The sequence below is a fragment of the Megalopta genalis genome, chromosome 6, assembly GCF_051020955.1.
Source record: "Megalopta genalis isolate 19385.01 chromosome 6, iyMegGena1_principal, whole genome shotgun sequence".
Taxonomy (NCBI): Eukaryota; Metazoa; Arthropoda; class Insecta; order Hymenoptera; family Halictidae; genus Megalopta; species Megalopta genalis.
Window position 1 is genome coordinate 17,744,249 of NC_135018.1, and position 25,080 is coordinate 17,769,328.

Sequence of the window (25,080 nt, forward strand, 5' to 3'; positions counted from 1 at the left end):
ACGGAACAACGACAACTGATTCGTTACGTTCATCTTATCGTTGTATGTGATCCAGGACACACTATTGCATAAATGTAACTCGCAGGCACTGTCAACCAAGAAAATGCGCGACTGACAAGTTGGAACCAAGTTTGTTGGCAAGGTCACAAGTGAAGAGAATGTGGATGTAAACTTACTCGATCTTTATTTATATTAACATTATTAATGCTAACGTTGTAATTGCTTTAATTTACAAAATTCACGAATTACAAGATGTGTGCATGTCAGCTATTAATTAAAAAATATTTCAGTCACAACTACTATTGGTAGAAAAAGAACCAAAATTTTCAAGTTCGCCATTGGAATTAATGATCAGTTTGTACACTATGTATCTTTCTGCTATTAAACTAAACTTCCCGACGTTACTTTCGAGAGATACTTTTCCATGTTTCAAATAAAACTTGGTAACATAATGTACAAGGTTTAATACTTTTTTCGCAAGTATCACGCGAGAAAATACATTTTTTTACACCTACAAGCTTAGTCGGAACAAGAAAAAAAAATCAAACTGTACTAAGCTATACGAAATGTATCCTTTGTGGTCTATCGCACTTTTTTTTTTTGATGCGATCGATATTCTCAAAAGAATGTACCTTCGAAGAGGAATTTCTTAGCGCTTGTAAATGATTGTTCCGGTATATCACGTTACATTCAGTTTACAAAATAACACCAAAGTGTTAGACTACAAAGGATCCTTTATCATAAACTTGGTAGAAAATGCGTATATACGTTACAATTATAATTTACGATCCAGAAGTTTATGAAATACTTGGCAAATTGAATATACGACAAAAAATGTTTTGTTATTTACATTGTAGACTGGTGGTTTTAATTACGCGCTTACGATATAGAGTACTCTATCGATTAGATGTTACACCTGGATTACATAATTCGTTTGTAACATGTATAAACGTATCTTTGTAACGTCGATACGTCTGCTACATTATCAAAAAGACTCGTATCAGAGAATAATTCAACCGTGATTGCATTGATCAATTCGCGTCATTCTCAGGCAACAAAACAAATGATTAATGACCTGATTCGAGATTTTTATACACATGTTTCGATATGATAACAAATTAATCATTTGCCATATTACATTGTCTTACAGGTTTTTAGAATATTCATAAATTAGAATAAGCTTCTGTACAAATGCCTGTCACATCGTCGCTTCATAATATTTTATAGAAACCTGTAAGAGAGAGTAAACAGTGCCGATAAAAATTCGGAAACGCAGATTAAATTATTGGTTCCTTCTTTTTGAAGTAATACTCTCTAGCGTAAAAAGAGCTCGTACAATCATCCACATCAGTTGTTACTTACTCATACCACATTCACTTTATTTCAATAAGTATCATTCGCTGATACATTAATCGACCTTGACAACGCTGTAAATTTTGCGCACGAACCAAAAGCAGGCGAAGAAACCGATTGAACCTGTTCAATAAATAAATATGTGGTAACATTTTGTTATTAAAATTGGAATTTATATTAATAAGGACAAACGTTTTACCTGTCAACAGGAAGAATAAGAAAACCATAATACAAGTATAGCCAAAATAGAGGAACGTAGACGTAGCATCTTCGATGTCCAATTTAGTCATGAAGAAATGTATACAGTAAACTAATAAATAAAAAGCGGTAAAGCCCGATGTCAAGAAACTGCGCCACCACCAGTGGTAATCCTGAGAAAAAAGTAATTTACGTTCATTATATGTCGAAAATATTATTTTTCATTGCTGTCTCAAACAGTGATTGATTCCATTACCTCCGCGCAAAGATGGAAATAGCAAAGTAAAATCGTCGTTTCTGAGCATGTGATAACGAGAATAAGAAATACCAAGAAAAGAAATCCAAACATATAATATACTTGGCTCGACCTAAAAAAAAAGATTTATCTATATAGATACATTAAAAAAATGCCAAACATCGCGATGACGTTTTTTTCTTTTTTTTTGTGTTAACTAAGGATCGAAAAACATTTATTATTTAGATTATTTGCAATTTTTTAAGTAGATTCATACGACATTATTTTTCAGTATCACCGACCGTCTAAGTAAATGATGGAATACATACTTACCACAAGGAATTAAGTATAAAGAATAATTGTATAAATATACACCCAAATGGTAGTACTCCTCCCATTATAACACCGGGTATTGGTTGTGTATAAAAACTTTGTTCTGGTATTTGTCTGGGAATCTGATTGGTCCTTACGGGATGCTCTAAAGACTGAAATGTAATTCAGATATGAGACAAATGTTGTCCAACGTAGAAACTAGAACATTTATAGCTTTTTGAAGAAAAATAATTCAATTACTCTTTTTCTAAAGCCAAAATAACCACCGATGAATGTCAATGGTAACGACACTCCGAACCAAAGAGCCAAAAGAGCGATAAGAGTACTGAATGGTACAGCGGCTGAACTTCCATTTGCCCAGAAAATCAAGTTCATTACAAAGAATAAACTGAATACAATTCTGTAAAAGAGAAACAAATATTTCGATAATATAGGAACAAATCTTAAGTTATCCACCCTATCAGTTCAATGTATTTTATTACCCAGGACTCAGCATGGATGTAAGTAATATGTTTGATTTCCATTTCTCCCCACCGAAGCTCTTATATATTCTGGTGGACACGTAACCGGCAATGATACCGAGGCAAACGTACAAAACCATAGCACAAGTCATTAATGCTCCTCTGTTAGCCGGGGACAAGAATCCCAAGCAAGCAAACGCTGTGAAAATTAGAAAACTTGTAAGTCATTTGTCAGACGATTCAGAAATACGGATCGCTAAATATGAATGGTAGAACTACCCAGTGTTACAAGTGTCATGCAAAATACTTGTACGCCAGAGCCAAGTAAAACAGAGAGTAGCATTCCCTTGCGAGGAGGTCGAAATACGTCACCGTGGACCAATTTCCAGCCAAACTCTTCCTGTGCGTCTTCTCCTGATTCTATCTGGAAACAGGCTTGGCTTTTATTATTGCAATAATGGTAAATCTATCAGAGATTATTTTATTAAAATCGTAAATGTGATTGCCAAATGCATGTAGATTCGTGCTTTAATTATTGCTGAACCGATGCGAACGACATTTCTTTCATTTACCTGATTATATCTTGCAATGTCCTTGTGCAACGTTCGAAGCATTATCATAGCGACCATGCCAGAAAGAAACAGAACGATTATCAATGAATTAAGAATACTAAACCACTGAATATTTGTGTGTGGCATGGATTCTAGAATGTAGTCCCATCTGGACGACCACTTGATCGAGCTATTCGGCTGCAACGAAAATCGAGAAAATTATTTCTCTCATTGTAAATTTAAAATCGATAAACCTACGTTATTATGCGATAGCTTACGTGAAACGTCACGGAATACGTATAGGTGACGGGTAAAACGGAATCAACACGAAGCGGTTCACGCGGTATTTCTAGAGGTTCTTTACTGTCGCAATTGGGGGTACTGCCGTGCTTGATACTGCGAGGAATCACTTTAACAGCTATTAAAAATATAAATCCGAGTTTGAGTGAAAAGTAAAAATTTTATGTGTACTATGTAAGAATAAAATTTTAATGATCTCACAGATTATTCGACCGCCATTTTCTTTAAATGCAGAGCCCCATTCCTCCTCGGCACCACTATGGTATTCGATCACAAGATCTACATGATTAAACAAGTAGTATGTGTCTCGTTTATTATATGCAACCTAACAAAATGAAACTGTATTAATCTCAAACAAAAATATATATATATACATAATATCATATATTACAATAATAATACATACATTAATGCTGCAGGTATCTTGTTGAGATCTAGGTTCTGTACAAAAGCAGCCCATTGGAAATCCAGTACTACAATACTGTCGATCATCCTCTAACTGATAACACCAGGTAACTGGCATGTTGTCTGTAAAAGAAAATCATATTCATGAACTGCCTTTTTTGCTTTCTAGTTAATTTTATCTTGAAGATCATACCGACTATCCAGTGATGTTGATAGTTGAGTGCCATTCCTCTCTTTAAAAAATCTAACTTCTCATCCGATTCTTCATCTCCTCCCTTATATGTTTTCGTGCAAGCAACACCACATTGTACATTTTCTAAGAACGATATCTAAAAGCATCGATAGATTCTATAATTCTCTTTTCTTTTTTATTTAATCATAAAGTCTTATATATATATACCTTATAAGGGGAAGGTCTTATACGTTCACCAAAAACAACCTGTCCTAAATTTTCAACAGGACTCTGACTTTCATCGGATGGACAAAAATCAAAGCTAAAACAATATCGTTAAATTAATTTTAAATTCCATAGCGCTACAAAAAATAATGAAAATATCTTTGAAACAATGGAGAAAAGGAAACTTACTGATGATATTCGTATGGAATCACATATCTTTCTGTGTTCAAACGATTAACATATAGCTTAACTTCGGACTGAAAAGAATAAATTATATTTAGTACGATCAAGCATGTTATACATTTGGGAAATTACTACAACTACATGTCTGAAGTCTTTTGCAGGTCTAAAAGATATTGGTAAAATGCACGAACGCGGAATACGCGTGGTAAAGATTTTATGAAACCTTTTGTAGTTCGATTTGGATCTGCAATTAATGTCTCATAAAGAACCACGTCGAAACGTGTGCAAAATTGGTTCAAAATTAATATAGATGAAATAAATATTAAGTCGTAATCGATACTTATTTGATGTTAACAACGATTACCAATATGTATATAGTAATGAATTTAGGAAAGACAGTAAAAAGAGGAGGGAGAGCAGGAGAGAAATTAGTATAGGACCGTAAGCAATTATAACAAAATTTCAATGATAATCTGAGATACGCACTTTGCACGACTTTAAACTTTCGTCCTTCTTGCAGTAATTGACAGGCGCTAGACCTGGCAAATAAAAGGCCTGGCTGCTCTGGATTGTGCATAACACAGATAACAACCACACTAATGTCATTCTTTCCATCGTATTGCTATTGTTCATTCTAAATTTCCTTAACGTGGAAAACATCGGACACTATACTGCCATCACTGCCATAATACACGTCATCGACAAACATTATACACAGATTGCCAAGTACCTTTTCCGCGTGGCAGTTTCTTGCACGTTGACGCTAGCGCAGTCTTGCGATTTCGATGAATTTACCATCGGCATCAATTAGAATTAAACATTTCTTTTATCATATCAGTATTTATACACTCGTTATCGCATCTCTTACATGTTTAAATAGTTTTTAACTGTAACGTGTAGAGCTTACAATGGTTAAATAGATGGATTTCACTCGCGTTATAAAGCGCTAATATTTTATGTGTATACGTAATCTGTACATGTACAATGTACATTTGGAAATATTAACTTTTGCTATAATTAATAGATCGAATCACACTTAAAACTTGTTATATCGCAGAAAAAGTTATAAATTGCACGAAAAACCTGGTTACAATAGTCGTTTCTTGTAATTTAACTTTTATAGCTATAAGTTATCAACGAAATGGATGTAGTATGTTTTATGGTTTTCAATTTGGTTCCGATTTAATAAAACTCCGCAAGTCATTTATAAATACATAGTACCCAATTTATTTAATTTTCTGAGGTTCGTGTAATAAAATATGTTCATATGAAAAAGACCTTTACCGTGTAAGATCTCTATATAATTATTATAATTTAGATTTATATTTAAAAATTAATTCTTCAAATTTTATTCAAATTAATAATATTATTTATATATATATATATATAATCACAATAGTTGAAGATTTGCGCAATAGCTGTAATTGAAGCTACACAAATAATTTAATTTTGAAATGTAATTTCAAATATAAAATACAATGTGTAGCGGTTACTTTCTACGCTTGCTAGCAGATGGCTTCCTTTCCCACTGATCCTATCCGAATCGGGTAGAAATTTTTCCTACCCGATTCGACATCGATCCGCATTGTATATTAGTATCGTTCTCAACCTCAACTATCAGACAGCTGTTATTACGATATTTCCGAAATTAAAACATAGCTTTACATTACACACAACATAGCACTGCAATAGGTGAACATTTTTTGCTAACAATCATAACAGAGAAAATAGACTTCAAAATCATACATATAGATGTATATTCTATATCTATATTATAGAATAACGCTGTCAGAAGTGTTCTACAATTGTTTCGCTCACAGCCATTAAACGGATTGTCGCTTGATCGGACATTCATGCATTTGTAAAACAGATCAAGATCAGCTATTTTGAAAGGGGGGTGGGAAAGACGTCTGCCTTGTTTTCTTTTTTATTATTGTAATAACGTGAAGTCTATTCGATTCTTTCAGAATGTTTCATTTTGAGACAATGCATTAGAATCGTCACGAAGCAAAAGCCAATTATTTGGAGAATTTTTGTACCATCGTAATAAATTATTATATTTTCGTTGGAGGTCACAGATCTCATATTTTTAACTTTTATTTTTTACAGTATCGCATAAAAATAAGAAACATTTCTTGAAATATTCTGTATTATACGATCGGCGAACGATATAGCGCGCGTAAGATCTCACGATATATACAATCCGCAATGAGAATATCGTTGAAAAAGTAGCCCTTCGAGAATTTCTTACAGTTTATTCAGCTTAATATTGTTCATTTTTCGAGTAATCAGATGAAGTTTTAATCTATCTCGAATATCTAGTTCGTATTATGCAACAGTAATTCCAGCTGTTTGAAGGTAGGTTCTTAGATGGTTCGCATTAGGTTCTGGAATTTGTCCAAGAAGGTTAGGCAACTGCCCCGGCGATAATCTTCCCAATCCTTGTGCTAAGTGCAGTCTCACGTCGCCGATAGCTACAACAATTATAATAAATATATTATATATTATATAATATAATATATATAATATAATAATGTAATATATACAGGGTGTTCCACAATTATTTTAACAGCCGAAAATGAGGGGTAGCTGAGGTCATTTGAAGTAACTTTTTCCTTTGCGAAAATGCAATCCGCGGCTTTGTTTACGAGTTATTAACGAAAAACACTGGCCAATGAGAGGTGACGGTGCGAGAGAGAGGGTCCGCGAGAGAGTCCGCAGCACGAGGCTTTGACAGAAGGTCGGGACGGACTCGAGCCGCGTTCGAAGTATTGAACAAGTCACGAAGCGAGAACTTTCCGGATTACTGATAATATTTTTCATATCTCTCTAATAAACAAATCCTTTACGCCCCTTATTTATTATTAAATCAGCTTTGCAAATCATTCGTTAATCTTCACTGTACACCTTGCATAAAAATTTCATATGGTACACACGAGGTGTCATGCACACCAGAAAATTAAAACGGCTGTCACGGTTAAACTTCATATTATTTCGGGTCCGAAAAATTAGTAAATATTCTTCAGACGTTCTAAAGTAAAGGTGAACAGCGTTTTTCTTAAAAATATCACTGTTATGTAGTAAAAAAAATCCGGAATCGCCTTGTGACTTGTTCAATACTTCGAACGCGGATCGAGTCCGTCCCGACCTTCTGTCAAAGCCTCGTGTAATATAATAATGTATAATATACATATATATATTATAATGTATATATAATATAATAATATAATATATATATTATATAAATAACTGAGCGCAAAGAGACGTAAAAATGTTTTGAAATACTCGTATACCTTCTAAAGGATCCTTTGTAGGTGTTTTCGCACAAAGAAGTTGATTGTATCCTACTTGATATCCAGGCGCAGATTCGATCTCTGGTATCAGATCGTCTTCGGGTACTGTACTTTGGTCCTGCGGCAATTCAAAGAATTCCACTAATGCCGCCAATATGCGCGGATAATATGTACTGTACGGGCTTTCTAACATTGCTGGACAATCGATCAGTAAATTTGAAATTCCGACTGCTGTCACTTTCCGCTCAATATCACCCGATATCTTTTGCATGTCTGCTATTAATACGCGCTCCACGACCATACCAAACATCCTACCACATAAAAAAAAAATTATTGTAAAACTATACGAAATAGGTTCATTATAGATCTGTAGTTATAGAAATATTCGTTGTCTTCTAGTAACGATCAATGAAACGTACTGAGGTTGTATCTGATCGATGATTGTAATTAAACTACTTGAACCATATCTGATGATATAGTATGCGAAAAACACGATGAGACCCTTTACGAAATTTGTTGTTTTCGACGATGAAAGTCTTTGGAAGAACAGTACAAATATTTGTTTCATATACGGTTCCAATACGTTCCTGAAAAAAAGTCGTCTCTTAAAAATAAGTCGACGAAAAATGATGCATTTTTATACATATGATAAACTTACGGCGCAAAATGTTCTATGATGCTTTGAAGCAACAAGAAACCCTCATGATCATGTACTTTTGAAGCGAGTAATTTTTGAAATACTCCCAACAAGCCGCTCATTTTTTCTTGCGCAATTATATGATGAGCACCATGTCTAATGAATACTCTCAGCAATCGAGTCAAAGGATGGATGTTAGCTTGACGCTCAAACAACACGGATGACAAAAGACAAGGAAATAGAGCCAGGTATGGCTCTGGTATGTGCGGAGTTGTCCGTAATTCCAAAAGCAAGGCAAGAATTTGAAAAACATATGGTATGAATTCTGAAATAGTTTTCCATTAATGATCATAGTCAATTTCCAATGATATCGAATAAAATAGCTTACCCAAGACATCTTGCTGCAAAATGCCTTGAAAAATCGGGAACAATGCCTCTTCGAACGAAGAAACCGCAACTGGGTTCGTTTTGCAAACGACCCTGGAAATTATAATAAGTGTATTTCAATTATCATGTTATAACTGACTTTGTCTTATATCTGTATCGGATTTCTAGCAATATCTTACTTAATTGACAAGGCAAAAATTTCAAACAGATAATGGTTGAAATTGGGACGACTTGGATTTCTGGATACGAGTGCGAGTTTCTCCGTAAGTTTCGGCAAGAGATCCGCTAAAAATGGCATTATGATTTCTTGTAGGGTTCCAAAGGATCTCATAATAGCTTTCATCACATATTCGTTCTCTTCTGATCCAGGCATATTTAAACATGCGAACAGATTTTTCAACAAATCTGCTGCCAAAGACGACAAATCGTTTCCCTTAACTCTGTAAAATAATCGTTAAATTATGATAAAATTATAATAAAATTATATAATTACATTAATTTTCTTACACAGGTGAATTATCTGGGGCTCTCAATGCAAGTATTTTCTCAATCGCACAGGCGGCATACGTATGAACAACAATGTTCGTAGCACTCAAATGTCTGACTAATTGTGGCAAACTTCCAACGATCATTTCTTTTGGTAGTATTGACCTGAATGTCATTATAAATTTGATTGCATCTGCTTTAAGTACTGGGAATTCGCTTACTGAAATCAGTCATTTAGAAATAAGTATTCAAAATCATATTCATCCAAGATTTACAAATGCTCGACTATGATGTTTTGTACCGTTCGGTTTAAGCAGTTCAGGTTCTATGTGTTGCATTGCAAATTGAGGTAGTGGAACAAGATCACTGCTTTGAGTAACACCATGTTTTTGCGTTTGAGCTTTACTCGCACTACTAGTCACTAGATAAATCGCAGCATCCTTGCTTCGCCAATTTTCAGCAGGTTTAGCCGCATAGTTTTGTAGCATTACCTGAAATACGAAAGTAAAAATAATAAAAGAATTCATGACGTGCAACGCGTATTTTAATTCGATACTACCTGTATGTACGCGCCAAAAATTTCCATTATTTTTGCTTCAAAATACTTGGAAAGTACTTTAACTAAATCGCAAGCAGCCCTTCTTCTCGTGTCCACATCACTGCCTTCGATATCTCGCCTGATGTATTCTTCTGGATTATCTTCGAACAACTCATTATCCGATTCTATTAAATAGTACAAATTTTTGTTACTATCAATAGATCATGCTTGATGTTTAGAAGTATGATTTAAATTCTATATTTTATAATTACCTCTAAATTCCATATTAGGTATTATAACTTTTTCGCATATACTACTCAAAGTAGTTGGGTTTTCAAACAGATGTCTGTATTGTGCACGATCTGCTACTGTCGCTAAAAATTGTAAGGCATTCGAGACTAACTGGAAAAAGTGTAAAATTTTATTAGAATATTCTGTAAGTCTTGTAAGTATACATTCATTTACAGCTCACGTACAGCATCGTACTTCGGTTGTTGCCCTGTTGATGTCAACAAATTCCATACAGCAGTTACAAATTCCGGTAAATACGGCTGAAATTCTTCGTCGTACTTTTGTGCATACAGGCCAATATTATCACAGACTTGTGACTTTAATTGTTCGATTACTCCTGCCTCTTCTTCATCCTAAAAGTATATCGATTATTTCACTGCGAATTTATCACCGTCGAAAAAAAGTCCAATAAAAATTGTTAAGTAAAGTAACATTACTGCGTTTTGTAGAGAGGGAACATTGGTATTTAATAAAGTATGAAAATTCTTCATCCAAACAGCCATATTATCTTCGAAAAATTCTGGCAAATCCTAAAAAGAGTACGGGTATATTTTTAATTAAATTACAAATTGAATAAATATTGCTTATTGTTGATACGTTCTTTATTTCACTTACTTGGAAGTTAAGAGAGTAAAACACCTTTGAAAGAATCACCAATGAACTGTATATCACTTTTAGCGCATCTATATTATGTGCATGAACTTCTGCCAAATTCATTGTAGCCTATATCAAAAAAGGATTACAGATTTAGAAACAATGTACACCCCCCTCCATCCTACTCATGAAATACTTACAACAAACAGGTCAGTTAAAGGTTTGGCAAACTGATCCAGCACATATTTTATTTCTGTCCATAGACTCTGACTTTTGAACTCATATCTGTACCTTTTAAACAGAGAATGTGCAGTGTGTAAAACACCATTAATAATATGAAAATCTCCCGTGTTAAATTTTTCGACCATTTGGTCTATAAGCTCCGGCCACTTGTTTGGAAAGTCATACTTCCCAATAATAGAAACAGCATCTGACAACTGTTTTTGAATTGAATCGGGAGAATGCAACATCAAATTAATGATAAGTATTTTAATCGCTTTTCTATCGTGCGCATGTATACGATCCACTGAATCTTCTTCCTATATATAATTCAATCGTTCTTAATACATTTGATTCTATAAACATCAAAGTAATCAATAACGAAAACAACTTACCACTTTCCAGTTACGTTTAACATAATTCTTGAAAGCAACTGCTCCAGCAATTCTAATGGTTATATCGATCTCAGACTTCTCCACAAGATGTAGAAGAAGTAGCGGATAATTTTGATTTATTTCAACAGATTCTAAAAACTTCTCAGCTGGAATGTTAAGGGACGTACGAAACTAATAAGAATACATATTTAATTGATACATTGATATTTAATCTAGTCTTATTACAAAGTAATTAGCCTAATGTAACAGAAACTGAAAGAAAGGAATAGCAGTGCTATTTGCTGATACTCGCGAAATACAATTTCTCAAACGTATTTCCGAAACCGTAAATATTGAATAAGCGTGGTAAACGAAAGAAGAAAATGAAATTTTTACGTAACGAAGAATAGTTAAATGCGTTCTGACGAGTGCACATAAAGATACATGTTTGAATAACACACTTCCTAAAATAATAGAGGTTATATTCACCTGGCCGTCTGACATTTACGTCCGGGCTGAGTGTATGTTTTAAATATTCGCTAAGAGTGAGCAAATTATCATCTGTAAGCTCCATATCGACTTATCTTAAAAGTAGTATGTTTCTTCAACTCGAAAAATATAAAATCTTTACAAAAGTACGCTTGAATATTGCCGAACGCCGGCTTCTGATAAATTCAATTTTCTAACTGATGACTGTCACCGGTTTGGCGCTTTGCTCAACAGTTTGCGCGGGAATACATTTTGATGAAAGCATAAACCCATGAAAATAACGATTCATTTGGGAAAAGAAGATAGAACACCCTTCGATTGTCCAATAAAGTTCACATCTTAGTTTAGGGGGCAGTACAAATTTCTTTTTAAATATATTCTTGCACGGTCTTCTTTCACACGAGTTTGCTCTCTAGTGCCTCCAATTTTTGTTGCCCAATCCTAATATTTTTTTCATTATTTTCAGTATTTTTACGAATATTTAACCTGATTATAAAATAACAAAAAAATTAGAAAAACAATTTTTAATTATTAAAAAGGTCTACAAATTCTAATCATTGTTCTCACATTATATCGTTCAACGAAGCATAAATTTTTAGTTTCTCTTTCGTTGCCCCGTCAGAGATCAAACAATTTAAACCATGTTCCATCTCTAAACTTTCCAATTCTTTCATTTTCATTGATAATTCGTGTTGCAGTTTTTCATATTTTTGCGTGTACAATTCAATATCCTTTGATAATTTGACGGACGACTGTGGTTACAGAAATAAATCTTTTATTATCAATTAATGATATCCACTGAATATAACGTGCTGTGTAGGTATGTGATCGAACTTACATATTCTGTGTATGAGTGTAAAAAAGACTCCGCGTAGCTTGCACATCTTCCCAAGAAATTATGGCTAGGAAAATTTAAATGAATTTTGATTACATAAAATTTCTTATGGGTTATGATTACAAAGTCTGCTTGTCTTTTATAACAAGTAATAACAAAATATCGTTATTTAGACCTATACCATATGCTCCCTGACTTTAAAATTTTGAATTCTTGCTGTATTGCATCCGTTGATTTTGCTGATTCGATGTATTTTTTTCTCACGCGACCTTCTTCTTTCGCTAATTCATTGTACTTGATTTGTTTCGACAAATTGCTCATTTGCAATACCGAAAACGATGATGTCCAATCATATAATCTTTGCTTGCGCTCATTGATTATACAGTTCAGTTCCTTGCATTTCGAAAGCTATGAATATTGTAGATAATAAATTCACATCGAAGAGATAACTATAGGTACAAAATTATGGTTTTGTCGAATTCATACTTGTTTCGATAAAAAGTTCATCCGATCTGTATATTCTTGGCTGTCTTCGAACGATTTATCATTTTCTCCAAATTCCATCATTAGAATTTTTAAATGTTTCCGTTTCGTAATCGTACGGTATACGCGACACAAGAAGTGGACCTGTCACGACCTCTGTCTTAGACATCTTGTAACATCTCGAAAGATGTTCGCAGGAAAATAAGATAGATCTAACTTCAAAGGAGTGGGGATAGGTGACGCATGCATCGGAATCGCGACCCAGAGACCTGCGTACGTAGTACGAGTAATTGCGCTTGTAAAATATGAAATGGACAGTATTTTATAGACAATATACATATTTTATATATTACGATATAAAATATATCAATATTTTATACATTACAATATAAAATATATCAATATTTTATACATTACAATATAAAATATATCAATATTTTATACATTACAATATAAAATATATCAATATTTTATATATTACAATATAAAATATATCAATATTTTATAAGAAATTAATCATTTATATAACATTGTAATACATGTAATGCATAATTCTTCTCGTGAACCACAATAATATAAAAGATGAAACAATAAATACTATCTTATATGCAAATATAACATTGCTTTATTTTATAAACGTAGGACAAACGTCGTAGGTTATTACAAAAATAAGATTACAAAATATAATATTTTACTTAAACAGATTATGTAATTATTGCGCGTACAAACAATAATAATGTATTACTGTTTAATTGATACAAAATGTATACCGAGTCAGCCAGTAATTTCAAATGTTTTGGAAATATTTTTGTTTTGTTTCTTTTATCTCATTTGTTGAATTTTAACTTCACGAATAAATCCTTTTGGGGTATACAAACATCTTTTCTCCCATTTCTCTTAAAGGTAACACGATTTACATTTATCTTATGGCTGATGTTTTCTTTCACAGCGCAATTCTTCCACCCCTGTTTAACCTTTTTGAGAAACACCCCAAAATCTTATTAATAAGATCAACACTATCTTCAATAATACAAGAAATTTATCAGATCAAATTGACAGAAAAATGATATACAAAAATCATGCATCGATGATATCATTTTTAAAATATTAAATCATTTATCTTACGCTAAGCCTATTTTCTCTGGCATTTAAAAAGAAATGTTTCTCAATAAGGTATATTTATAACACTTACAAATCTAAACTTATTTTTGCTCGTGCAGTGTTAAGAACTTCTCTTAATCTCATCAGCTCACGAGGAAACAGAGAGCTACATTTACACCTTAACCATCCTATACGAACGCAAAGATTTTTATCTTTTGAGAGTATAAAAATTACTTAAAAACATTTTTCATATCAAAGATTCTCATACACAATTTCGCTATTACTTTTTATTACTTTAGGGAATTGTGTATAACAATCACGTCTGTTTTATATCAACAAACAGTTTCTCTGCTTGCAAGTGTGAAGCAGGCGGTATAGTTGTTAATTTGATATTCATGGCAGAATGTTCTGCTCTGTATAAATACTTTTAAGATGTTCTAAGGCAAACATCGTTTAACGTAGTGCCTGAACTATTGTCTTTATAACAAAACAATATAAAACAGATTATTGCGCGATTTAATATAAAATCTACTGAAATGAAATTAATATTTTTAGTTTATTTCCTCCCTACATTTTTCGGATTTATATTTAACACAATTAAAATTTCTTTAAACATATTTGTAACACTTTCGATATAAAATAAAAATTAACAATGCAAAAGAAGGGGGAAATAAAGAGAAAAACAGCATGGAACGCGTATACCTTTGAATAGTTCAAACTCTCCATTGGTTTACGACTTTAGCTCTACACAGAGTTATACGTAATCGTATGTTATGGCGAATTTAAACACTTCCCTGCTAATGCAGCAGCCTTGGAAAGCACTATTTGAATATCCATCGAAGGAAAGTTCTGAAAGGTAAATAAATATATGCGAGTAAATGACCAGGCAGAAAATGATCATTTACATCATTTCATCTTTGCGACTAAATGTCTTCTTTCACTTACTTGTAAAAGTTTAACATTTGTAGCAAAGTCACCAGCAAGTAGTTGGTCCCTTAGTAACCTGAAAAATTTCATATGATTTTATAGTAATTACTAAATATATGATATACTTAGAATATCGATGTTTACAAGATCATGGCACAACAAATATGTATTAGAAAGCTGAATCGGTTTTCGTCAGCAAATAGAGAGTCCCAAATTCTCATGACATCGGGTAACGGAAACTCTTGAGACAGGAGAAGCGTCAGCCATCTGGTAAAGGTATTAAATTAATTCTGATGACCAAGCAACGTGTGTTAAACCAACTTACCTGAAACTGTAATATTGTGGACACAATTCTTGTTGTCGTAAACGCATCCAAACTTCGGGATCATTAGCTTTCACTTGTGTAGTAAGTTTGCTCATCATTGAGTTTATACCGAACTCTGCTTCATCCAAAGACTTTATAAAAAAGTCTCGAATTTCAGCCATTAAATTGGTGAAACAAAAAAAGGTGTCTGCTTCTGCGTGCTCTAAAAAAGAAGCGTTACATTGAATTTAATAAATCTGAAGATCGGTTGAAAATTCCATTGTATCGTACCTCTCCATTTTTGGTCAGGATCGCAAGCAAAGGCATGGTAGATAGGACCAACAATTTCGTTCATTCCTTGCACATAGCCTTGGCCTGGATTCAGTTTGGCATATAAGAAAAGTATTCTCTCTAAAACCTCCCAGTGCGCTTCACCACCCTCTGCAAGCGGTGCATAATCTTCTGCAGCTTTTCTAATCGAAACAGCTATCTGCAAAAACGAGTAAAATCATTATTAATATTTTATATTTAAACATGTCCTATTTCACGAAACAGTTTACCGTTGTTACCTGCTGCATTCCACGACAGCATAAAAATATGTGAAATTAAGTTTAGTTTTACTTTTACCTCAGTTTATTTATAAACTCAGTTACCTTAGTAACACCGAGTCCTTTCCTCTCCACATTCGCGCTTCTTAAAACTGTATGTTGTACTCTATGATGTAAACGTTTCTGTCCACTGGCATTTACAATTTCTTTACAAGGATAATCGGTACCTTGTTGAAAGAACGAAATATCTGGGCAGAGTCTCCTACAGAAAGATTACATTTATTATTTTCAAAGTAAACCATTTCATGTTTTCCCACATAACTATATTACCTGAAACATTTTCTTTGCTTCCAACATTTCAATAGAATCTTTCCCTTATTCATTTATGATTTTGTTTGAACTCTCTATACAATGATAAACACATTATTGTTGGTTGGTATATAATATTGTAAGTAAAGAAAACATTTAGGCGAATAAAGTTATGCAAGACACTTATAAAAATCATTGTATTAATAAGTTTACCTAACATCCTTATCGATTTGTAAAAGAACTTCGTTATCCTTAAAATAAGTTTGCCACTTGCTATCAGGATTTAAGTTTAAGGGATGATCGTGAAGTGTGACATCTACCCTTTCGCCATCGGCATTCGCTTCACCCGGAGTGACGATCAGATCTTCTGAAATAATAAAATTTTTGCATTATTTCTGCAGTCGACCATTCTTTCGATGTCCTAAACTAGAGAATATTAAAACAGCATACCAATAAATGTTTTATAAAGTATTCTCTTGCGAGTAAGGGTTTCCGACCAACTTGCTCTAGTCGGAGGTAAATAATTCAACAAAATTTTCCAACATAGCGGTCTGAGGCCCCCTTCATCCGGTATACCTACAAACAATATGAATTTCATTACATTTTAATTAAACATTACCAATGGTTTTTCGAACGCTGTTACTGGACAGATAATAATGAAGTAAGAGCCGTACCGTGAAAGCATAATCGTTTGATACTAACGAGATCTATTTCTTCAGCGTTTAGTACATCTTCGAACTCGTTTAATCTGTAAGAAAACATCGAGAGTTTCTTAGTGGAAAATCGACAAGGCGGGTAAAGAGTGCCATGGGGTTACCTCTTCTTCAAAATACTCATCGTTGCTCGGTACGGCACGTGCAGACTTAAATCAGAAATTCGTTATGCTATTATCGGCATTCGATAGACGTGTGGGCGTACAGCGATACCCGATTCTCATATTATTGTCAGTGGCCTGCCACATTGACAGGCGGCATAACCGCCATATTTTTCTCTGCGACGACCGATTGTCTTTTATATTGGACAGTGAATCAAATTCTTTATCTTAGGGTGTGGAGAAATCTTTCTTATCATTGCAATATGGCACTTTACCCTCGTGACAACAACCACAGACTTAAGATTCTTACAGACATTGCATCTTATATAGGCTTTTCTGTCTAGGCTTTGGGGGGTCTTCAGGACCCCCCCCCCCCCCCCCCTGCCGTACCATTTCAATGTCGCGACCAACGTTACCGATAATTCTCCGTTACTAGTAGCGCCATCCGTGACAAAACGCCGAAGTTGGTACAAAAATGGTAGCACCGGAGCGAATTTGCTGAGTTATCGGATATAGGATATCGTGATATGGTTTGTCTATCAGATTCAGCTATTTGCCACGGATGGCTCCGATAGTAATTTCTATACCTCGAAATAAATGTCTCGCAAATGTACAATATACGGTCGTCGTAAAACATTAATTATACCATAATTAGGACAAGAAAAAAATTAATCAAGGGCATCAAATTGTTCAGGGGAATCTGTTGCATCGATAAAATGTAAAAAAAAGAAGATAACAACAGCGTAAACATAATTAATTGATATAATAGTTAATCAAACTTTAAGTAGGATAATTGGACGACACTTCTATTCTTTCCCTCATTGTCGCTTCGACGAAAGTCGAAGGCTTTCTCTGATCATTGATCATAGTTCCAACTCTCTACTCTCTCTTATCCATCTACTGCTGATATCAAGATTGTCGAAGTAAGCTAGAAACGATATCAGACTTACGCATACATAAATGTCTGTGTTCTATCGCTTAACTTTGATTACAGATCTAACAACCACTTCTGTTGGCGTATTGAGAAGATTAAAGATGCATCGACAACAAGTGTAAGTACTCGAGCAAACAATTCTTTGATTTTATAATTATATTATTATGATTATATATAATATTATATATATAATTATATTATTATAACACAATTCAAGGTTTTATAAGTTGTTAGATAATACACTATAGATGATTTTATTTATCAGATAAATAAGCCAACCGACCTGTTATTCTTAATGTTCTTCGAAACACATTATAAAAGTGTGGTCTAAAAAACTTAAAAATTACTTATACGTTCTTGTTGCCCGCGTAAGGCGTGAATGTATGTTTATAAAATAAAAATGACGAAAGATTAAACAAACAAAAAATTAAATCTCTCCCTGTTTTTCATATGCATCTCCATTGGGTACAGACAATGCCAAAATTACAGAATAAATTAATACTTTTATTAATAAATTGTTACCTGTTTCTCATAAAATAAAAATACAACAAATAAAACAGTGGAACGAGTAAGGGTAAAATTGTCATCTTCATAGATCTTGCAGGCAAAACATGGGAACAAAGATTATCGAAAGAAATGAAACATGTGGGATACGAAATATAAGAGACGGGCTAACATTGTTTATTACTTTTTGTATTCAAGGTATCTCGAATTAATATTACAAGCAATAATATAATCAAAGGTAATGAATAAAAAGCGATGAAACTAAAGATCAGACGTTATACACCTCATTCGTTATTGGTCACATTTTCATTCTCGAATGATTGATTTTAATCGCATTTGCCGTTCTTCTATCTCTCTCGCTCGCTCAGTCTCACTTTCTCGCATCGTCGCACGTTCTCTTAGTCTCTCTTTCATTCGCAATCTCTCATTATTTCTCAAATATTCTCTCTCACTCTCTCTATCTCTCTCACTCACGCACGCACACACACACGCGCGCGCGCTCTCACCCTTTCTCTCGCTCTCTCTCTATCTCTCATTTAATAATTTGTACTTCTCTATTGGCGCAATCCAATGCCTGTGTCTAGTTTCTAAGAAACCGGTCGATTGCTTCACCAACGTCGACAGATTTGCGAGGTTTTACTATACGTTATTTTTTTTTTTTCAAGAACAATAATAATGTTACGAAACGATACGACTCGATTCGTACGGGTTTACAGTCTTTAGGGTCGCGCGATCAATGTGTCCGACCATCGTGATCAAGCTGGGAGAAAGAGGATATGCCGTGGCAAAAACGATTCGAATTTCATCGGATAAGAAATAGCAGAACCGTAGAAAGGAGTTCGTCCTTTCCGGTCTGTAAAACGAATCCAGAGAAATCAGACCATCCTCGAACGACGATCTCCGCTTTCGAGGATGACTACACAACGTCCACGACCCAAGAAACGGTGCGAAGTGGAAACAAAAAAAAGAAAAACAATGTCGAATCGCATCGTCTCTAATTCTATAGTCCTCGCGCGACAAGAAGGCGACACCTTCGCGCTTACATTCCCCCTCTCTCTCACTGACTGCGGCAGCGGGGCAGCTGCTAGGAGGGGGAACGCAAGCGCGAAAGCGCGTTCTCGTCGCGCGACAAGAAGGCGACACCTTCGCGCTCACATCCCCCCTCTCTTACTGACTGCGGCAGCGGGGCAGCTGCTAGGAGGGGGAACGCAAGCGCTAAGGCGCGTTCTTGTCGCGCGAGGACTACAAGTCTGTCGGATGAACGGCCACGAGGACCCGAAGAGCCGGGAGAACCGGTGAACATTGGTCCTCGCGGCCGTTCACCCGTCCCGGCTGAATAATATTAGATCGATCGGCTGAAGAATGAACGCGTGTCGTAAATAATCCCTTTTCACCGCTCGATGATCGTACACCGTTCTCGAATGAATGATGATCCGGGCATATACAAAGTACGTAGAAAAAGAAGGGAACGCAAGATGTCGTCTTACGAATCGAAATACTCTTTGACTTTGTAAATAGTACGTGAACGTGTCGCGATATAGCTAGAACGCATACCGGCGAGTTCAAGACACAATTGTTGGGAAGAGAGGTGTGTGAGTTCATGAATGCGTGGACATAACCAGTGCGTTAATGAACGGGGCATTTGGGGGTTCCAGGTTTCCTCGGAGGGTTTCGGGGACTTTTGGAGGAGGCGGTCGGGGAGGACGAGACACGAGAATCGATCTTTCGGTTCGAACGGTGGAGATCGAGCAGCGTGTGGTCGAATGAGAATGAATACGCGGATTTGTTTGGAAAACGGACGCATCCGAACCGGAAAGAAAGGGTGTTCGCGGTCGAGCGTCGACGCGTTTCGGCCGACGCTCGGAAAGAAGGGAAGATCGGTCCTCGTGCTCGGCCGTGAACGGACGTAATGCAGACAACGTTTTTTCTCTTTAACGGATGTCTTGAAAGCACCGGAAGCCGGATTAATATTCTCTATATTTAATGTTACCGTTACAATGTTCGTATAACAATAAAGCAATATGCAAATAGTATGAAGACTTGTTTCCTGCTCGTGTGGCCGCGTTCCGTGCATCGCGCTAGTGGAATCATACGTTGTAACAATAAAACATTGCACTTCCACCTCTCATCACCCCGATATTCATCAATTCTTTCCTCTTTCGCCGGTTTGTATCTCCGTCGGTTTCGTTCCCGTCTAATCCCCCTGTCTCGTTCGTCGCATCCTCGCGGTCGTTTTTTGTTGGACGCGGTGCAACGTTTCATCGCCGTCTATACAATAATAATAATATATATTATATATATTATTATTATATAATATAATTATAATGTTATATAATTATATAATTATTATATAATATTTTAATTATATTATTTATTAATATTATTATATTATATAATATTATATAATTATAATATAATATTTTAATTATATTATTTATTAATATTATTATATTATATAATATTATATAATTATAATATAATATAATTGTAATATAATTATAATATAATATAACTGTAATATAATTATAATATAGTATAATTGTAATATAATTATAATTATTAATAATTATGATATAAATTATATAATTATAATATTATTATATAATATATATAAATTATATAATTATAATATTATTATATAATATATATAATATATATTATTATAATAATAATAATATATACAAATATACATATATATTTATATATATATATATATATTTATATATATGTATATAGGCTATTAAATAGAATAAATTATTTTTCTCAAATATAATATACATTATCCGGAAAGATCGAATTTATATCGTCTCGAATAATAATATTCTGCTCGATGAGAAACCGGGTTCGCGGGTCGAAAGTCACAGTCGAAGCCGTCCGTTTCACGCGAGTTAAACTCTTCTTTCGTCGTGTCGGTCATCCGTTTCGAAATAAACGGTTCACGGTGGATGCGGTCGACGCGTTCGGTTCACGTTTTTTTCCCCATTCGTCGAATACGATTCGCGCCGAGAACGTTTCGAACGCTTCGGCGACTCTTTGGAAAATACGGCCAAGACTCTCCGAACCCGGCGTTGCGTTTGCACGAAACAGCACCCGCTCCGAGCGCGTTCTCCGCGCGCGCGCAATTCTCGTCCGACGCGGGCGGCGGCGTTTTTCTATCCGCCCGTTAATATAGTAACCAAGTACAGCTTATATCCTACGAGCCGTCTCGAGCGAACAGGAAGTCGGGCCCAACTCTTCGAGGACCGACACGATGCGACCCCGCGACCCACCGTCGGCGTCGATATCCTCTCGACCAATCGATATCTCATCTCTTCTTCTTCTTCTTCTTTTTTTTTATTTCTTTTTAAATTAGTTATCCCCGACTATATCGCGTCGTTTCGTAATTCTTTCTTATTCAACGTTTAAACATTTAAAAAATATCTCGTGTCGATGCGCGGTGTCCCCGGCGGGCCGTCGCGCGAGATCGCAAACCCGGAAGAGTTAAGAGCGCCACTAAAGAAAAAACAATATGGCAACCTGCGTTCCCAGGGTTCGCTCGAGACGCCCATTCAGTGCAGTCGGTGTGTGTTCTATTCACTTTTCAATAAATGTATATATACATACACGCACGCGTACGCATACTACAGGCCGCCCGATTTCAATCTGTACGCGAGGATAACTTCGTCGATCGCGCGCCGCGTGGAAATTGTTTCCCCGCAGAAATTAACGATTAAAAATTATTGATTAATAAATTAACGATTCGACAAGGGGGCGGCTACAAGCTGACCATTAATTCGTTTCTCTGCAAGCGGACGCGCACGGGACGAACGATCGTCGATCTTGTTTACTCGAACGCTCTTCGGTTCGGTCCATCGTTTCCGACAAAGAAGATATCAGATCTCAAAATGTCGAAAAATGATCAATTTACGAGACAAATATTGCTAGCGCAAATATTGCTAGCGGATATTGCTAGCGCAAATATTGCTAGCAGATATTGCTAGCGCAAATATTGCTAGCGGATATTGCTAGCGCAAAAATTGCTAGCGCAAATATTGCTAGCGCAAATATTGCTAGCAGATATTGCTAGCGCAAATATTGCTAGCGCAAAAATTGCTAGCGCAAATATTGCTAGCGCAAATATTGCTAGCGGATATTGCTAGCGCAAAAATTGCTAGCGCAAATATCGCTAGCGCAAAAATTGCTAGCGCAAATATTGCTAGCGCAAAAATTGCTAGCGCAAATATTGCTAGCGCAAATATTGCTAGCGCAAAAATTGCTAGCGGATATTGCTAGCGCAAATATCGCAAACCGAGTTATTCCCATTCGTAGATTCAAATCGAGCACCCTGCGTTTATATATACATATACATACAAATATACATATATGTATATACGCGTATATTGTTTTTTCGTTTGTTCATAATTACGCTTAGAATACAAGGTCCATTTTCGCACGTACAACCATTCACGCAGTCTTTCTTTTTCTCAATCGACTACCTAGTTCTTCTCCCTATATCGCGCTTCTCGCGGTATACTCGTCTTATCTCGATCCGAAAATCGTCGTCCGCCTCGCTATCACCGAATCGAGGCGGAATCGCGCGCGCGACACCGGGACATACCTCCGGTGTCGTCGTCCAGTTTCCCGCACATATACCCTTACGCCTGCTAATTTTTCGCGTCGTTCCAACAGTCCCGACGGCTCCCGTTTGAATACTTTAAGACGACCGGAATATAAGCTATCCTCTCTCGTTGGAAGTCATTGGCTCGCTCGAAACAAAGGGATGCAAATAAATATACGATATCTACAAAACGGACGCGACGACGGCCGAGCAACGATCGAAAGCGCGCTCGGAACGAACGGATTTCGTTCTCGGGAAAGGAGAATTATCGACGCGCGAAACAGAAATCGAATCTAAAAAAGCTGTGCCTCGCGTTGCCTCGCGTTTAGAACGGAAGAGAAAAGCTCCAGCGTTCTCTCGATCGGCGATCCGATTCTTACACGGAAAACAATTTGCTTGCAGCAACGAATCGAAACGCCCGTTTAAATAAAAGCCACCACCGTTTCTTCGAGAATCGGTTTTACTGCTCTGCTGCTAGTCCCTGCGAAATAGTTTCCCGACCATTCTTTCGTATCCGCTTGTCGAGACGCGCGGATTCCGGCTATCTCTCCTTCCTGCCACGTTCCACCGCATCGAGACGATCTCGCTAATTCGCAACGATTTCAACAAATTGCATCGCGACTCGTTCCGCGAATCCGCCGTTTCCGGCAGCCCACGGAACGTTTTATGGTTCTACGTTGGTCGGCAGATCGATGCCAAAACGGAATAATTTTCATTTCGATCTCCGCGCTCGTTTCTCTGCGCGACGTCCTCCAACGATTTCGAAAAGATCTTTAGAGTCGTTTGCCAGCGCGTTCTCGCGGCAAACCACCCTATACGATCATCTCCTCGATCATCTCGCGAAACCTCTAAATGCCGTTAAAAACTTTGAAATTACAAACACCGTGTTATAAAAATCGCACGTTAGAAATTTGAACCGGACTCGAAATACGCTCGGAACGAAATCGAAATCTGAATCGTGTCTTATTGAAGTTTCTCTTATTTAGCTTAATTTAATGTGATTCGATCGTCTTATTGTTTTCTTCTCTTTTTTTATATACATATATATGAGCCGTTTATTTTGAAAGTGGCATAAGTCACTTTGTTTTCAAGTCGATATATTTAACGGTTTGCGTTTTAACACGTTTAAAAATATGGATGCTAACCTTCGAGAAGATTTACTTGTATTTGTTATCTCAGGATACTGATATCTTTCTCAGTATAAATAATTTCGTATAAACATTACAAAATCACCACTTTTCATTACGGTAAAGTGACTTATGCCACCTTCAAAATAAACGGCTCATATATCGGTTAGAATCTGTCGGTGATATTTGTAAAATTTGATCGGACCGGAGAGAGGGAAACGTGAAAGTATGCAGGCTGTCCGAAAAATGTCTCGCAATCCGAAAGTAGGGGATTCCTGAGGTGATTTGAAGCAACTTTTTCCTTAGCGAAAATGCAATCCGCGGCTTCGTTTACGAGTTATTAACGAAAAACTGTGACCAATCGTAGGCGAGATCATTTGGCGCGAGACGGCCGAGCCAATGAGCGGAACTGGTGCTCCGTGCACTCGTCGGCTGGGCCGCCGCGCGCCAGCCGAGCTCGCCTCTTATTGGTCAGCGTTTTTCGTCGATAACTCGTAAACGAAGTCTCGGAGAACATTTTCGCAAAGGAAAAAGTTGCTTCAAATGACCTGAGGAACCTCCCATTTCCGGATCGCGAGACATTTTCGGGACACAGAAAGTCTGCATTACAGACCGGTTTAAAGTGAAAACCGTACTCGTGATCGGTTGAGCCGAAACGATCCCGTTATCGCTTCACCATCGATTTCGATTTCTTCTCGAGACGATCGAAACGACAGTCTTCGAAAGATACGCGCGAACACCGGCGTTTTTTCACTGTTACAAAAATTCTTCTAGCGCTTTTGATTCCGTCCATTTGAAACGCGACGCGTGTCTCGCCCGGCGAGCGCGATCGAATATCCACTTCGTTATTAAATTATTATCTTTACGTCTACA

At 36.0% G+C, this 25,080-nt stretch overlaps 3 protein-coding genes and 1 long non-coding RNA gene across 5 annotated transcripts; all 4 read right to left on the reverse strand.

Moving 5' to 3' along the window:
• Window positions 1–167: 167 nt before the first annotated feature.
• On the reverse strand, window positions 168–5,118 carry TM9SF2 (transmembrane 9 superfamily protein member 2). The gene is made up of 15 exons (XM_033483892.2): window positions 4,903–5,118; window positions 4,423–4,490; window positions 4,237–4,330; window positions 4,030–4,165; window positions 3,838–3,959; window positions 3,633–3,756; window positions 3,410–3,549; window positions 3,153–3,329; window positions 2,860–3,004; window positions 2,602–2,779; window positions 2,360–2,519; window positions 2,120–2,271; window positions 1,808–1,919; window positions 1,553–1,724; window positions 168–1,476 (listed from the first exon to the last, which is right to left on the reverse strand). The coding sequence occupies exons 1-15, from the start codon at window positions 5,074–5,076 to the stop codon at window positions 1,409–1,411; spliced, it is 2,022 nt and encodes a 673-aa protein (XP_033339783.1). The 5' UTR covers window positions 5,077–5,118; the 3' UTR covers window positions 168–1,408.
• A 1,379-nt stretch (window positions 5,119–6,497) lies between these two features.
• On the reverse strand, window positions 6,498–11,943 carry Cse1 (chromosome segregation 1). The gene is made up of 16 exons (XM_033483888.2): window positions 11,725–11,943; window positions 11,257–11,402; window positions 10,843–11,181; window positions 10,664–10,771; window positions 10,486–10,578; window positions 10,234–10,401; window positions 10,030–10,159; window positions 9,779–9,942; window positions 9,521–9,710; window positions 9,241–9,439; window positions 8,913–9,173; window positions 8,735–8,826; window positions 8,368–8,671; window positions 8,129–8,296; window positions 7,710–8,020; window positions 6,498–6,890 (listed from the first exon to the last, which is right to left on the reverse strand). The coding sequence occupies exons 1-16, from the start codon at window positions 11,807–11,809 to the stop codon at window positions 6,745–6,747; spliced, it is 2,904 nt and encodes a 967-aa protein (XP_033339779.2). The 5' UTR covers window positions 11,810–11,943; the 3' UTR covers window positions 6,498–6,744.
• Window positions 11,944–12,482: 539 nt separating this feature from the next.
• On the reverse strand, window positions 12,483–13,269 carry LOC117228163 (uncharacterized). The gene is made up of 2 exons (XR_013033753.1): window positions 13,046–13,269; window positions 12,483–12,967 (listed from the first exon to the last, which is right to left on the reverse strand). It is a non-coding gene; the product is annotated as an uncharacterized LOC117228163 (long non-coding RNA).
• A 1,411-nt stretch (window positions 13,270–14,680) lies between these two features.
• Window positions 14,681–17,391, reverse strand: LOC117228093 (TBC1 domain family member 13). Of its 2 annotated transcripts, none has more exons than XM_033483763.2 (10): window positions 17,049–17,391; window positions 16,906–16,979; window positions 16,682–16,807; window positions 16,445–16,598; window positions 16,028–16,184; window positions 15,666–15,867; window positions 15,396–15,597; window positions 15,215–15,337; window positions 15,089–15,146; window positions 14,681–14,992 (listed from the first exon to the last, which is right to left on the reverse strand). In XM_033483763.2, the coding sequence occupies exons 1-10, from the start codon at window positions 17,066–17,068 to the stop codon at window positions 14,915–14,917; spliced, it is 1,194 nt and encodes a 397-aa protein (XP_033339654.1). In that variant the 5' UTR covers window positions 17,069–17,391; the 3' UTR covers window positions 14,681–14,914. The 2 variants fall into 2 exon arrangements, with proteins under 2 accessions (XP_033339654.1, XP_033339655.1); XM_033483764.2 differs by having other exon boundaries at window positions 15,666–15,864; window positions 17,049–17,388.
• Window positions 17,392–25,080: the final 7,689 nt, after the last annotated feature.

Bases quoted from the DNA above. Each gene is read 5' to 3' on its own strand.
- LOC117228093 (XM_033483763.2), bottom strand. From the start codon at position 17,068: ATGAGTATTTTGAAGAAGAG. The intron at 16,808-16,905 runs GTACGGCTCTTA...TATTGTTTGTAG, and splicing joins CAAACGATTATGCTTTCACG to GTATACCGGATGAAGGGGGC. The intron at 16,599-16,681 runs GTATGCTGTTTT...TTATTATTTCAG, and splicing joins ACTTTATAAAACATTTATTG to AAGATCTGATCGTCACTCCG.
- Cse1 (XM_033483888.2), bottom strand. From the start codon at position 11,809: ATGGAGCTTACAGATGATAATTTGCTCACTCTTAGCGAATATTTAAAA. The intron at 9,943-10,029 runs GTAATTATAAAA...ACTATTTAATAG, and splicing joins ACCTAATATGGAATTTAGAG to AATCGGATAATGAGTTGTTC. The intron at 9,174-9,240 runs GTAAGAAAATTA...ATTATTTTACAG, and splicing joins GCCCCAGATAATTCACCTGT to AGTTAAGGGAAACGATTTGT.
- TM9SF2 (XM_033483892.2), bottom strand. From the start codon at position 5,076: ATGTTTTCCACGTTAAGGAAATTTAGAATGAACAATAGCAATACGATG. The intron at 2,780-2,859 runs GTAGTTCTACCA...TAATTTTCACAG, and splicing joins CATGACACTTGTAACACTGG to CGTTTGCTTGCTTGGGATTC. The intron at 1,920-2,119 runs GTAAGTATGTAT...CTTTTTTTTTAG, and splicing joins TTTATACTTAATTCCTTGTG to GTCGAGCCAAGTATATTATA.